The following is a 16,185-nucleotide window of genomic DNA, read 5'->3' on the forward strand; positions in this document are numbered from 1 at the left end:
TTGGGGAAAGAAAGGCAATAAATCCATTCTTGGATCCATTCTAAGTTACTTAAGCACAATCCCATGTGGGCTGTAGAAATGATGATTTAATGGCCTGTAGAGACATATTTGTAAGATATCAATCCAAACTCTGTGGCTGCCGGGCTTGTGCCCTACCTTTTGAAATGGCTCCAGTTGACAGGAACAGATCAGAATCTCAGGGAGTAAGTAGGAGTTTCCGCATAATTGTGCCTCAACCAATCACGGCTCCCCTGACCACTCGCCTGACCGCGATTTTAGATATCATTTTTAGGGTGTGCACTCATCACAATTATGACCTAGAGTAACACTAGGAGCAAAACATTGGTTTAAGTTTTACAGCTGGGAATCAATTGTGCTTGTGCTTTCAGCGAGCAAATGTACTTCAGTAGGTTAAGTAACATTTCCCATATTTTTTCTATTAGGCCTATCTGAATTGTAAACAATACCCCTTTGAATTTATAACAGTTGCTATTTAGTTGCCAGATTGCCAGTGCGCATAAAAATAGTTGGCTGTGTAAAAATGCTCTTTTGGCCAAATCATAATGCATTAATGACTGATAATGAGAAATAATGAGAAAACACCCCCATTTTTTTACATCTAAATTCTTGTGCAACACAACATTCATAGTATGTTGAAGTCATATTTATGTTAACAAGGTTGTTCAGTTCATGAAGTCTTCAGTTCCCCAGGCCCATTGGTTTGAGTTTTATCTGATTTGTGTGGGAGCGATGACTGGAGGAATCTGACAGTACAGACGATGCTATGTTTGCGCCCATTAACTCAGCTATTGTATCCACTGATCCACGTGTGACACCCCCACGTCTGTCTCAGCTGGATTATTTGTGTCTGGAGAGTACTGACAGCTATTCAGGACTACAGAAATACTGTTTGCATTGGTTGTTACTCTCCTTGTGTGCTTTATTCATTTGTTTATTTATTTATTGGTTATTTCGGTGATGCAAAACTGAATTTTCAGCATCATTACTCCACGTAATCCTTCAGAAATAATTCTAATATGCTTATTTGATAATCAATGTTGAAAACAGTGCTTAATATAACATCACAATTTTTCCAGTTAAAAACACTAATATTAGTATTATTTAAGAAAATGGGGAATCTGAACCTTGTTCTCTGGCCTAAGAGCTCTATTAGTAGCGTATAAACCTGGACTGTAAGAAAAAAAATCAGGTAATTTTCTGCTAGGATAAGTTTATGGACATTTCCTTTTACCCTAAAACACAACACAATACAATGTGTAATTCAAAATACAGTGAAAACACCTGTGAAAAATCAATACAGAAAATTCCTTCATAATAACAGTACATTGAACCTTATTGTTATGTATCTTTTTTACAGTGTAGAACTACTTTTCACATTTGAGTCATCTGTTTAGAGTAAGCTGTTGATATTTCATGGATCTGTTAGTCTGATTTTGAGCATGTCCAGATAATGTGAAAGACAGAGCAGGAAAAACACTCTTCCCTCGGCCAAAACGTCAGACTGGAACTTCTTAGGTTCCTGAGTCATGCGCTAGTTTAGGTTTGAACAACTGGAATCCGTCATCAACACCCATTTGCAGGCGTCATGCATCAGACAGAACGGTAATATATTGTGAATGTGAGCCATCCCCACCAGCTGGGAACATTGCTTCACACGAGGTGAAGAAACACACCGGGTTCCTAATAACAAGGGCTATTTTCAAAAACGAAAATTCTGTGTCATCCTTGTGTCTTTCGAAACCCAACTTTCTTTCTTCCAAGAAACACAAAAGGATTTATAGCAGAATGTTCTGATTGCTCTTTTACGTACAATGAAAGTAAATGGTAACCGAAACTAAGCAATATTTTCAGTAAGACTACTTTACTCTTATGCGCTGTTGAGGTCTGTGATGACCCGAAATGACTTTTGATGAAATTAAAAAAAAAAAAAAATCAAGATTTTTATCTAAATGGCATGAGACTTGATGACTTGGAATTGGAATATCCGGTTGTATGTTAGTGTGACAAAAAAGTCTCACTCAGGATCATACGCTTTCATTGAATGGAAGAGTGCAGCTTTGACTTTGTGCTAAATATCTCCTTTTGTGTTCTGCAGAGTTGATGTATTTATAGTTAGTACCTTGTTGCTGCTGTAAACATCCATCGTTGGTGGCACAAGGCTATGGTGAAGTTAGATTGTTATCGGCCTGTTGGAAGGTATTAACCAGTCCAGATTAGTCAATTGGACTTTGTCAGGCCTCAGCGCATTAAAACAATATAGTTGCTTCAGACCAGTAATGACTTTGATGGTCCAGATAAGAGGAAATGGATCTGGATGTTTTTTGTGGTTCTCATGCACAACAGTTGTAGATGTCAACTCAGGGGGCCTGTCCTGTAGACAGCTCATGTATCATAAGCCAACTCTAGGGCTGAATTTTAGGGAAAATGGACCCCATATGTGCAGATGAGAACAAAATGAGTATTTCAGGAGTCATTAAATCATTTTTTTTTTTTTTTTTTGCAATGTTGAAATGGAAATTATTATGCTCCATTACTTTTCCAAAACAAAAATCACCAATTTATCAAGAAATTTTTTGAGAAAAAATAAGACATAATTCATTAAAGTAAAGTCTCTATGAAGTCTCTATGACATCTCAGGATAAAAAGGTTTTAATGCAAGTGATATTTTAATTTGAGATGTAATTTGTTAAGTGAAACAGAATCATTGAACCAAGTCCTGAAGTCTCAAAGTCAAATCCTACTGAAGTTTTAGACCACACAGCGAGAAAGATACCATCTCTGTTCGGTTTGCTGTACATCGCACTCAACCGGGACATTTAGAGGTATATAGTGCATAACTTCCGATGCATACTGTTGTCTTAATCTAGTTGCCTCGAAGCAAAATGCAATTGTTTGCACCTGTTAACCTTTAGCTTGTAGTTTTATCAATTACAGGAATAGTTCAGCCACAAATGTAAATTCTGACAATTCTTATCATTTATTCACCCTCCATGTCATTAAAAACCCATATGACTTTCTTTTGTGCGTGAAACACCAAAAGAGATGTTTGCGTTTGTGTTCCACAGAAGAAAGAAAGTCATTAGTACACATTTGATGCTCAAGGAAATGTGAAGTTTTCTAGCACTGCGACACTGCAACATGTTTTCCATGTTAAGGGGCGGTCAGTCACATTACAAACAGTAAACTCTATGTGAACAAACAAGTGTATTCCATGATACAGATTGTAATGCTAAAATGGTTTAATTTTTATTAATTTGAGTATGTACATATCATTTGCGTTGTGAGTGTGAGACAGCAGTGCACTTGCAGAGGCCGGTCACATGCTCTTCTGATTGGCTGTGATTTTTGATTCATTTTGCCACATCTTTCAAGGAAAGTCTGTTCAGCAACAAAGTCTGAAATGAACTGTCCCATAAATATTGTTATGCTTATACTCTAATAGCATTAAAAGCTATTTTTCCGGCTAGACCAGTCAATGCGCTAAGACTGCACTCCCAGTTTCAGGACACTGATGCTGCATCCAAAATCGCATACTACATTATAGGTTTGAAACTTACTTCGCAACTGTTAAAAATGTATGTTCTTTATAGTATGACTGTGTGAAATTCGGACGTACTACAGCAGCCGTGCAATCCTCTTCTGTGGCCTCATGGGATATTAAACTGTCCATCGAATGCGCACTTCAGAATCTCACAGGAAGTAGCAGGTCATCCGGGTATTTTTCACCTAATGTTTTGTGAATACTATGAATTCGCACATACTACTCAGCTCACATACTGTTTTTCGTCTACTATATACTATGGAAGTCATATTCGGACGCAGCGATGACTGTTTCTATAGACCTTATGTAGCCCCGCCCCTTTTCAGTGTTGTACTCATTCCGGTTTGTATTTCGACAGCATGAAGGTAAGATCTTACAGATTTATGAATGAACCGCCCATTTTAAAATCTTCCCGATCAACTGACATTTGTTATGACATCTGCTTCAAACATTATAATGCTCATGATAACTCTACAGTAAGTAAATCCACTTCGCCAGCTAATTGTTCTTTGACAGCGATGCCATAGAAATATACAGAGCTACCGCAAAAATGGAAGTTCAAACACAAAATTCTAAAGATGGCTGCGCGCTTGTTTCTCTGGTACATAAGGTCTATAGCAACCGGAGCTTCTAATGCTGCAGCGATGCGATGACTTTATCAATCGGCGATTGGTTCTTTTATTTAGAAGGTGGGACTTATTCCGCCATATAGAGTGCAACAGTGCCTGCCCTTTTTTCAGTGGCATTGGTTCCGGAAGTATCTTTTCCATTCATTTTTCCCATAGGGATTAAAAAAAAAAAAAAAATGTTGTTAATGCATTATAAGCCATGAACCAAGATGAATCATAACATTACAAACTTTAATTTGAAGCAAAATAGTATTTGAAAATCGGACAAAAAATACAATGGTACAAGACTGTACTTTGGTGAGGGGAAACAACTACAATCCCATGAAACATTGTGAACAACAATATATTATATGTTTATTACAAAATATGCATATACTGCATAAAAATATATAAGCATTTCAAGAGCGTATGGAGCATAGATATATATACATAGATGCCTCATTAGCGGCTGTTTCTATGGGCTGCTATATGTAAGCCGTCCTCCATATTGGAACGGTCAAAGCCGGACCGTGAACATTCAAGAGCAAGTTGACTGAGTGTCTGCAACTGTAGTTAGACACATGTATGAATATCTAAATATGTAATAGACTTAGATTTTAAATAGATTTTGCTAAACTAACACAATACAACAAGACGAAGGCGTCAGCTAACTCAACTTTAAAAAGTTACTATAGTAAAAGTAAAAACAATAAAAAGTACCATAGTAAAAACTTGTAATACTGAGTTAATACATATAAAAAAAAAAAACACAAACCAACACATTGTCATCCATGAAAGGTTATTCCATTTCTTCAGGAATTTAACTCTCGGTGGTTTCACAACCAGAAGCTGCGTGATGTTTTGGCATCATTGACTCTTACTGTGAGTGACGACATGCTGACCGCTCCAAGATGGCGGCCACGCTGGCGTGTCTGGAGCGGTCGAATGTGGCATCTACGTATACATATCTATAATAGGGAGACTGACTACATTACGTCATTCGCTGTGCTTCGTGGGAGTAGGAGGAGCTAAAGAGCTCTTTTGGCGCGGTTTGCTGGTTTTGACTCTCTGATTGGTGGATTTTTCTGTACTGCATCATGGGTAATATAGTTTTTCACCACAAATTCCACTGTTAAACAGTAATTTTAAAAACATGCAGGCTCACAGCTTCAACAGAAGCATATACCATTGATTAACAACCTCGTAGCTCAAAGTAGGGCTGTCAAAAAAGGTTTCTATGTTATCATTAAAAATCAGTTTCGCTATGGAGAAAATGAATGTTTTTACTTCCGGAACCCGACTGTTGAACTTGTTGCATTTTCTCCCATTCGTAAGTAATATAAGTGCACCGTCTTTGTATATCTGAAGTCTTTGCTTGTAGCCTTGTCGCCTCTGGTTTGGATAGACAAAATGCTTTTCGCTAGTGTCTTATCTCATCGCGTCTGGTTAGGACATGGTGTAAAGCAATCAAAATCTGCTTTAAGCTGTCTTTCCTCAGGTTACTTCCTGTCCAGGAAGTGAAGACTGCAATCCTGGCAACATACAGCACTTAACTTTACTGCACTGTGTGTGTCACACTGCACATAATTACTAATGCTTTGATACCCCACTGGATTGCACTTCCTGAACATTTTGAATCAGTAAACCGGCCTGTAACGACACACCATGAACAAATTAGGGGCGCCACTCATAATTTCTATGACAACACTAATGACGCACAAGTGGTGATTCTCTGGTGGAATCTTGAATAAAAATGTCACATCAGCTATGAATTCATTTCAGGATGTGGCAAAATGTCTAAGCTAGACATAACAAGATCACCTTACTTGTGTGTGGTGTACAGTGTGGTTTTACTTGAATATCCAAACAAACAGCACTTTGTTTCTTATTTGGACAGGAAGCCAAACATAATTCAGATGCTGATCACCTGATGACCTCCTTCTGTCATAACAAGAAAATTAAATCAGGCCTGTAAATTGCTTTCAGGATTACTGTGGAACATTCTAGACAAACAGAAAAGGAGAAAAGCGAGACGTTGAAACAATGCATTACAAACATTTTTATGGAATTGTTATGGCCTGTTAGAGCAAACAATTAATTCCAGTTCCAATGTAATAAAAGAGCCCTGGATCAGAATATAAACATCTCTCAAAGTTAAACCAGATGCGGAGTGCAGTCAGGATTCAGGAGAGCCTCTCAAAGAGGGGGAAAAACAAGTGAGCTTTTTCAGACAGGAAAATGAGTCAATAACCCCTATATTTCTCACTACTGCCACTGTTATTTAAGGGGCCACCTCATAGACAGCTAATCCTTTTAAGTCCATGTTATATAATGGGGAAAAAGCTATAATTTTAAATTCTTAGAAAGACTATTGGGAGTAAATTCTTTGGATTAAGAACTACTGTTTGTTTTTTTAGTATTTTGCACAATACCACAACTGAGTGATAAATTCAAGGGCCACTGGGGGCCTGCAATGTCCTGACCTGCAATGTCCTGACACCCAGAAAAAAAAAAATGTAAATATTAACAATTTCATTATGAAATATTAGAAATAACTTTTTTTAATTGTATAATTATTTCTATATTATAAATTAAAAAAAATAATATTTTTTATTAATTACATTATTATCATTATTTATCCAATATCAAATTATTTTGTTTGTATAGTTGATTGCTTAATTGTTTTATTAATATCTCAAATGGAATCACATGAACTGGGCTCCCTCTTTAATATAAATCTTCAAGAACATGGTTATTATAGTTAACTGAAACTAAAACGAAAACTAAACCCATAAAAAAACATTTTTTGCTGCTTGAAATAAAAATATTTGTTACATTTTTCATTTTCATTTAGTTTAACTTCATGTAGGCTACTAAAATAACTATAGAGGCTTGTTTCTGCCACTTAATAAAAAAGGTAATTGTGACTTATTTTCACACAATTCTGACTTTTTTCTCGCAATTGCGAGTTTATATCTCGCAATTCTTTGTTTCTCAGAATTGCGTGATATAAACTCGCAATTGCGAGTTATAAAGTCAGAATTGCGAGCCGAGATGTAAACTCGCAGTTGCGAGAAAAAAGTCAGAATTGTGAGATAAATAGTCACAATTATCTTTTACAATTTTTTTTTTATTCTGAGGTGGAAACAAGCATCCATAAATAACTAAAACTGCAATAAAAATTAATAAAAACTATATAGGCATACTTTTACAGGAAAAGAAACTTAACAACACGTAACAAAATTACTGAAAGTTTAACTAAAATTAAAATGAAAAATGTAAAAACAAAAACGAATTCAAAACATGAATAAAAAATAAAATAATTTCTCGATACTAAAATAACCTGATCAAGAATCATGAGAATCATATTAACACAACATTAATTTTGTGTTTTAATAAAAAATGTAAGTAAACAATACAAAAATATGCAATTGAAGTTAAACTGGATTTTACAGTACATATTCAGATACTGCAAAAGGTCTCTATTTACAAGAAGGTACAAGAAAGTTCTCTTCTGAAAGGATACACATGGAACAAACTTGTACAATGATGATTTACACAAATATCGCCAATCTGTCTGTCTCTTTTTCACAACACCATACGATTTACTGGGAACCAAACAAAACATCTAGTCATTGAATTTCTCCTTATGACCATTTAAGTATACAACAAGGTCAAGTGACCTTAAAACTCACACAAAAAATGACAAAAACACAATCCGGCAATGTGAAAACCATTAAAACAGTAGAATGTACTGTACATTCTTTGACTGTCCCAGCGTCCTCGTAAAAACTGCTGCCATAAGACTGTAGCTGGTAATTTCATTGCTTGGTGGGTGGCTCAGTTTGGTCTTCGCGTCAGTGGAACGTGGCCTGGAAGTGTAGCTGTTTTGGCTGAGTAATCCCTCTGAATACAAACACTACACGCATAACACTTTATCTCAATGAGTAAGTAGTCTCCCGTGTCCATAAGAATTTCAACCGTGTGTCCACATAGATTTTGCAGAGAGGCACATTTTTGGGAAAGCTGTACTTAGGAATGTTCAAGAAGATAATTCAGTGGTTTTTGCTCATTGTTTTTGCTGGTAACTATTCTGTGTGCTTTGTTTATAGTAAAGATATCAAAAAGATGGCTGACAATGCTGTTTTTCTCCATGTCAGGGTTTCCACAATCTTCTGGAAAATCATGGGAATTAATAGATAATATAATTTAAATAAAACATATAGAATAATATAAAATATTTAAAACAAAACATAATATAAAACATAAAATGTTAGAGAAATTTTCTAAAATACTTCATTGGCAAGAAATAGCTCTTTGTAAAAAAAAATATTTGTATTTAGTAATCATGCAGTTGTGACATGTACAAGAAAACTGAAGCAAAACCCACAATAAATACCTTGATAAAGGCAGCTAAAGTACGTATATATGGTGTCTTAAATGTGTTAACACATAAATAACACTGACTTCCTTACTTTTCACCAATAAATAGTAGCTTGTAGTATATTTACAATATACACACTGTCAATTCATCAGTTCAATTCTCCTGTTAAAACCACACGTTTCCTTTAAGTATGAATTGCATGCGTATAAAATACTAGTAGTGGTTCTTTGGTACAGAGGACCATGTTGTGAGACTATATGGTTTCAAACAGGTTCTCTCACGTCTTATGTGCCATCATAATATGTACATGGAGCGGAACTTCTCTTGACATCCTCAGAAGAGTGAATTTTCTTCACTTCCTTCATTACCTGTAAGACAGAACATAAGTTAAAATGAGTTCAGCAAGTATAATTTGGATATTTCATAATCTTCAAGCAATTTCAGGTGTGTAAAAACGTACTTCTGCAGTGCCCATAGTGGCGAACCCCTATGGATCGACCCAAAAAGCAGGTAGCCCTGCGCAGGTGACAGGCGCTTGGGTAGGTAATGTTATCATTGCCGCAGATGATTTGCTCAGTGATCATGGGCATTGGGCAGGGCGCAGTGCGGCACATGACACAGTGGGCGCTGTTGGTCTGGTCCGTCACACAGGTATGTGTACCAGGACATACGACATTAGAGCAGGATTCTGAAAGAATGGTGCCAAAGGTAAAGATAACGCTGAAAAAATATATTTAGAAGAAGGTCCCATGTAGCACACTTTGACATGCAAGTGACTAAGAGTCATGACAGTGTACTTCATTTTAAGTACAGTTAAGTGGCCTTTCACTTCATTAATATTATATTATCTAAAAGTACAGTTTTTAAAAAAAAGTACACTAGAAGTGCATATTCAATACAATTAAGCGCACTTCTTTTTCACAAGGGTCTGGTTGGAAATTTTTCACAATGCATATGGTAAACATGCACTTCAGTCCGAGTAATAATCTGAATATGAAGCTTTTTATTCAGTCTGCAAAACATCTTAGTAAAATAATGGACTCTGCATGTGGAACCTGAAGAGCAGCAGCGTACTTTTGCATTCCCCCTGGTACATAATCTCCAGGTCAGGGTGACCTCTGCAGCGAGCCATCAGGAGTGCGCACTCATCTTTGTACGAGTTCCCATCGCTCCCACACACGGCATGTTTAGTGGAGATGTTGGAACAGTCCGGAGAGCACACGCACTGGGGACGTCCAGACTTCATCCTGCACACCTTTCCAGGGCCACAGTTGACCCCCTCACAGTTCTCTGTAAGAGAAGATGGATAAAGTGGGGGATAAGGCTGATTATAAGTAAACCTATAATTAATTCAATATTGAAAAGTGTTAATAAAGTAGTTCAGAGTAAATAAAAAATGTATTATTTTACTAATATTTGTATTTTTAGCACATTTAAGGTTGCTAGCTTAGCAACATGCTAACATCAAACTCTTTTGAAATTAATTGCAAGTTGAGTCGTTCTAAGTGAATAGGGCTTTTCACACTGTACTTCACAAGGAACGTTTCAAACTTGTCATGTGTTTATCACCGCCTTTTACATGCGGGGCTATGAAGCACTTTTAGCACTGCTTTTGCAGTGTTAACCCCAAATCATGGTGCCAAATTTTTGTAGTATGAAATGATGCGGTGTTAGAATGTTATGATTGGACGCTTAGCAGCTGACAACCAATCCTGTGCCTCATATTCACATGCTTTGGACAGTCACAAAAACACGTCGTTTCAGCATTTGATGGGAAAAATGTCAAAAGGCGATGGAAAATGTGTCAATTGGAGACCATTTTATTCTTGCCTTTATAATCCGAAAAGTCTGTTCAGAAAACAACTTGATAGTACAGTCGGTGATGTGTAATATGAGGAAGCGCAATGTTAGAGCAGGTCGCATGCGGCGTTCATCCAAACGATTACGCTGACACAGCAGGGTTTAGGAATGTACAGTGTGAAACATCAGCTTATGAATACAAAATTAATTGTGAAGTATGATCCGTGTGAAATGTGAAGCAAGATAACATAGGAGGACTCCATTAACCTGGGGTTTAGAATGACCCAGAGTTAACTATTTAAAGTGTGAAAAGCTCTACAGAGGCATCCATTGACAGTTTTTCAATAACTGTCCATTCTTCTCCATTCATCTGTAAAGCCAGAGCAAACAAAACACATCAGAAACACTTTGAAATGGATTCAGCTTCTGGTTCCCATTCCTGCAAGTCCTTTAATATCCTGTTGCTCCCCTTCCCTGTGAAGCCAACTAAATCACTCAAGGCCGAATCAGATACCTCCACCTCCACTGGAAATCCCAGCATAACCCTGTTATGTTTCCTCAAGATCCGTAGGCAGTCACACATGATTTACGAACTGCCTTGTCTGCCCCCGAAAAACTAATGTAAGGAAATGCGCCGGACAGACGCTAAGCGTGAGTTGAGCTTCCAGGAATGCTTTGAAGCATTTGACATTGAGAACACGCTGGGGAGGTCACACAGTAGGGTCCGCTAGTCCATATAGTTTTATGATAATGGAAAGCAAACGCCATGGAACAAACAATATAACAGACTTTCACTTCCAGTGTTTCTTTCCCCCTAGTGTCTAATGATGCTGATTGTGTTTGAGGCTTATGAGGACCAGACCTCTCCAGCATGTGGCACACATTTTTCTTTGCGGTGTGCTAGAATTCAGTCTTCTCCGAGAGGCAAAGTCAAAACAAGTCTGGTTTCCAATAAGCATTGGGAAAGAGTGAATGCTGAGAGAGGGAGGAGAGAAGGGGCGGAGGGATATCTGCTATTGTGTCAAACAATTTATTTATTTAATGTATAATGTATAATATGATAAATAGTCAAAAGAGATAATTTTTTGAAATAGGGTCATTGTCATGAGCCACAAGTTGGTACTTGCTATTGCTAATCAGAAGTAGGTCATATTAAGGTAATTTACCATTGTTCTGTGAATTTTTGTGGGAAAAATCCAGTCATTTCAATAGCAATCAACGTGATCATGAATTTCAATTTGCAACTTGCTATTGCTAATCAAAAGTAGATTGTATTAAAGGGTTAGTTTCCCCCAAAAATGAAAATTCTGTAATCATTTACTCACCCTCATGTCGTTCCAAACCCGTTAGACTTTCGTTCATCTTCGGAACACAAATGAAGAGCTTTTTGATGAAATCTGAGAGATTTCTGTCCCTCCATAGACAGCTACATAACTACCACTTCAAAAAGCTCATAAAGAGATTGGAAAACTAATCCATACAAATTGAGTGGGTGAGTCAAAATTTTCTGAAGAGAAGTGAAAATTTTTTATAGCCACTTTTCCACCGAAATTACCTGGAACAATTGCCCCAGGAATTTTTTCCCAGGAACCTTTTTTCCCCCAGACATGTTGCTGTCCGTAAAGTACCGTAAAGATTAGTCCGGTGACGTAGGACTGCACGCGACTTTCCAGTTCCCGCTGGATTTCGTCCTCCACATATAAACTTAATAAAGCCTGAACCTCATTGTCGGTCCATCGGTTGTAATTTTTAAACTCCATTGTTGATTCTACTAGCAAACAAACTGCACGCACTGCAACAGACTTTTAAAAATGGTGGTTGAAATAAAATGCTGCGTGGAGTCAACCAAACAAAATGCTGCGTGAACTCATCCAATCAGCATGTTCAACGCCCAAGTTCACCCCCAAAAGTTCCTGAACTTTGAAATAGTGCTACCTAGCAAGCAGAGGCTTTCTGGGGGGAAACTTTTACCCAGAACTCCAACCCTGGTCCCTGCGGTCGAAATACACCGAGTACCACCCCAAAGTACCTAGTTCCTAGGGAAAGTTCCTGCAGTGGAAAAGCAGCTTATGATGAACAGATTTAACTTAGGCTTTTACTTACATATAAACATTGATCAGCGAACATAAGCAGAAGCTCAACCGAACATGAATGACACACGAGAACATTGGTTACACAGCACGTTTGAGCTTCCGGAAGAGGTTTGTTCTCAGCGCGCATGAAGCAGTTTCGGTTGAGCTTCTGCTTATGTTTGCTAATGTAGCTGTTTGAGGGACAGAAATCTCTCAGATTTCATCAAAAAGATCTTCATTTGTGTTCAGAAGTCGAGTGAACGAAAGTCTTATGGGTTTGGAACGATATGAGGGTGAGTAATTAATGACAGAATTTTCATCTTTGGGTGAACTAACCCTGTATGGTTCAGATTTCCTCATAGATTTTGCAATGGGTTCAAGTTGGTCAACCAAGCTGCTTGGTTTGGTTTGAAACCAAATTGACAAAAGGCAATGGACCTTTTTTGCCCTATAAAATGTTGCTAATATTATCGCACCTTTAATGGGAAGGACAGTCTCATTCTAGAGAGCATTTGAATGGACGAAATAAATGAGTGCAGGATGAGTCATCAGTTTTTTGGTCTGTTTTTCTGGAAGAAGATGACTGTAAATTTTAAATGCGCCTATCTGCTAAAAGTGAATTTTAATAGTACACTATCATACAGATGACCTCAAAGCTAATAGATATGGACTAAAAACCACAAAACTACAATTTTGAGCACAATTATGGGCTTGATGGGCTGAGTAAAATTCATTAAAATTACAATGTCAGCTAACTTGTTTACTCTAGTGATAACACTCTGTATTTAAAATGCCTGATGACAGTACAGGTTTGGAGCCCTTATATGAACCTACGTACCTGGCCAAGGCTACCAGTAGTGAACGCTTTCCACAACAGCTGGAGAAAGTTAACAAAACATCTGGTGTAGATCCATGCTTTTTAAACTTGCTGAAGAATTGCATTTGCAAAGAAAACTCTCCAAACCAAGATTTGGCCTACAGTACTAGATTTTATCTCCTCAACAAAAATAGTTTCAGCCCTAATTTGCAAACAAAGAATGTTCTCTTATGTGTGTAGAAGGCTTAAAATGGTAGTTCACGAGGGCTTCAGCACAGAGTCTCTCACTGATATCAACAAGTTGATACATTACACAGCCGGACAACCCAGTCTGCCTGCTGAGAACGGTCTGAGAACGGAGGGTAAATACGAGTCTGTACCTTTGCACGGCTTACAGGAAACTATTCCCAGGAATCCCAGCAGGCTGACTTCATTGATGGGCAGACTGGTATTGGACCAGGCAGTGTCCAGACGGCTGGCCGCACAGCACTCTTCCCTGCTCACGCCCCTCATGAGCACCATGTCACAGCGGTGCTCCGGACCCTGCTGCAGCCAGCACATTCCCGCTAGACACACAAACACAGAATGAAAACATATATAATCCATCTCAGGGACAATGGCAACAATACAACTCTATATCAGCTTTAAGAGATGTATCTTCTCTGTTCCTTCTCATTTGCAAATATAAGATTGAAAAGTATTTTTATGCCTAAAATAAAGATGATCTCAGATGTGTCATATTATTGCCCAATAAAATATTTCATACGTGAAATATCTTGTATGTCACAAGTAAAAAAAAAAAAAAAAAGAAAGATTTTTTCTCAGAATGACAAGACTTTTTTCTCTGAGACTTTTATTTAACTACAATTCTTTTTTTCAGAATAAATAAAACATATATTTCCATTTTATAGCTCAAATGTTGTTTCTGAATGCATAGCTGGTTAACGTGATGTCACCCATTTAAGTTTAATAAAGTGTGCAATAAATCTGAGGTGCATTCACTATCCGTTTATTTTCATTATTAATATATTATGTATAGGCTAATGTACCCATAAAAGATGTTAAAGAAAAAGGTTGGCGGTCTTAAAAGCATGTATTGTTTTTACATCAAGTATTTAGACTATATTTTTCGACAGTGTTCTCAAATATTTCAGTAAGTTATAGATTACAAGTCTGCACTCGCGAACAAAAATCGTCCTTTGCGTGACGAGGTAACCATAGCAACACCTGCGCGATCGCTGTGAAATTGAACTAAACTACTTATAAAATCATTATTTGTTATAGATTCACGTTAGTGTTTTCTTTAAAACACATTTAAAAGTCTTCTTCTTACAAATGTAGTATAACAAAATGTGTTAATAATATTGTGCATTGACATCTAAACTTCTGAAAAAACTATAATGAAAAGAGAAACATCGTAAAATGCATAATTTTTCTCTTACCGTTCGTTCGGTGTTCTCCAAGTATTTCACAAACTGAAATAAGTATCACACAGTGTAGAACAGCCAAAGAATTCATGATGCTGCTAAATACTTTACAGATGTTTGAACCAGCGGCTTTCCTTACAAGTATAGATTGACAAGAAGTCTACAGAGCCTTTAACGGGTTGTTTCCACTCGGTTTCGTGAATGGACTTGTTGTAAATGATTTTGGTCCGCCTCTGTATAAATATTTTGCCCGAGTAAATTATGCTTCTGGGATGGGCGATAATTCCAGCCAGTTACGTTGCTGATGCCGTTGTGTACTTGAGTCAGTTCTCGGATATGAGGCTGAAAAACTCCCACACTTCATCTCAGTCCGTCTGAACTCAGTTAACCAAGAAATGTACCTTTAATTTATTTAACTTTAATGGCAAATATATATGCATGTAAGTCTATGCACATTTCTTAAGGTAGATTTACTTTTAAAATTCAACCTATCTTAAAGTTTGGCTTACAATATCTATCTATCTATCTATCTATAGATAGATAGATAGATAGGTAGATAGAAAAAGAACAATTTTAACATGTTAAACATTATTCGCCATGAAAATAAGATTTTATTGTATAAATATGTAAAATATACCAATATAACATTACCACTAAATAGAAAAAAAAATACCCTTGTCGAGAGAACAAAAATCAACCTTTAACTTAAAATCTACCTTAAGTAAATAGTTGAATCTTGTCTGACCAAAATACAAAACCACTGCTAGAGAAAACACACAATTTGTCTAACTGCTGTTTGAATCAAAACCTCATAGTTACTGAGATGTAGCCCTTGTAACAATTTTCCCATGTGACATCTAGCCCTGGTAGTATTTATAAAATAAATAATAAATAAAAAATGGAATGTGCAAAATATCTCAAAACCCAGTCTATGTGTAATGGTCTGCTTCTGTTTTGGCTTCATTTTTCATTCTGTTTCTGTATGTCAGCTTAGGTGAGAGTAGATGCCTCTCGTGGTTCAAACAAATAGGGCTGGGCAACAAACTCAAGCTCCTCTGACATGTCACTTTAAAAATTCTTGTTTTATACTTAATTTGTTAGATGTAATTATTTAATAATTTAAAGACCTAATGTGTGTCCGGTGTTTCGTTTTGCTCTATCCTCTGCACTTCCGCGTTCATCAATACGTCATGCATCAGGTTAGAGGCACACCTGCCCGTGAACGGTCCTCAAGAGGAATTTGCTGCGTTTGTGGAGTGGGTGCTGGTAAACAACAGATCGCTGTTTACTATCTGCCATGCCGAGAAGGATATCACCAGCCCCACTCCGGATCCAGAGCCCAGCCAGCCACCTCCCACACACTGCACGGAACCTATGCCAGAGCCCACTGCAGACGAAGAGCCCGAGCCTGCAATGATTTTAGCACCAGAGCAGATGCCTGTGGCAATCATTGCCCTGGAGCCCTGGGTCTGACCAGGTGGATGAGCCAAGTCTGACCAGGTGCATGAGCCGGCA

At 37.4% G+C, this 16,185-nt stretch overlaps 1 protein-coding gene across 1 annotated transcript; it reads right to left on the minus strand.

The window, feature by feature from the left end:
- Positions 1 to 7,549: 7,549 nt before the first annotated feature.
- Positions 7,550 to 14,902, minus strand: fstl3 (follistatin-like 3 (secreted glycoprotein)). The gene is made up of 5 exons (XM_051910965.1): positions 14,686 to 14,902; positions 13,624 to 13,809; positions 9,629 to 9,844; positions 9,015 to 9,242; positions 7,550 to 8,922 (listed from the first exon to the last, which is right to left on the minus strand). Exons 1-5 carry the CDS (start codon positions 14,759 to 14,761, stop codon positions 8,888 to 8,890), a joined length of 741 nt encoding a protein of 246 aa, XP_051766925.1. The 5' UTR covers positions 14,762 to 14,902; the 3' UTR covers positions 7,550 to 8,887.
- Positions 14,903 to 16,185: the final 1,283 nt, after the last annotated feature.

Source organism: Ctenopharyngodon idella, chromosome 10, assembly GCF_019924925.1.
Source record: "Ctenopharyngodon idella isolate HZGC_01 chromosome 10, HZGC01, whole genome shotgun sequence".
In the NCBI taxonomy this organism is placed as follows: domain Eukaryota; kingdom Metazoa; phylum Chordata; class Actinopteri; order Cypriniformes; family Xenocyprididae; genus Ctenopharyngodon; species Ctenopharyngodon idella.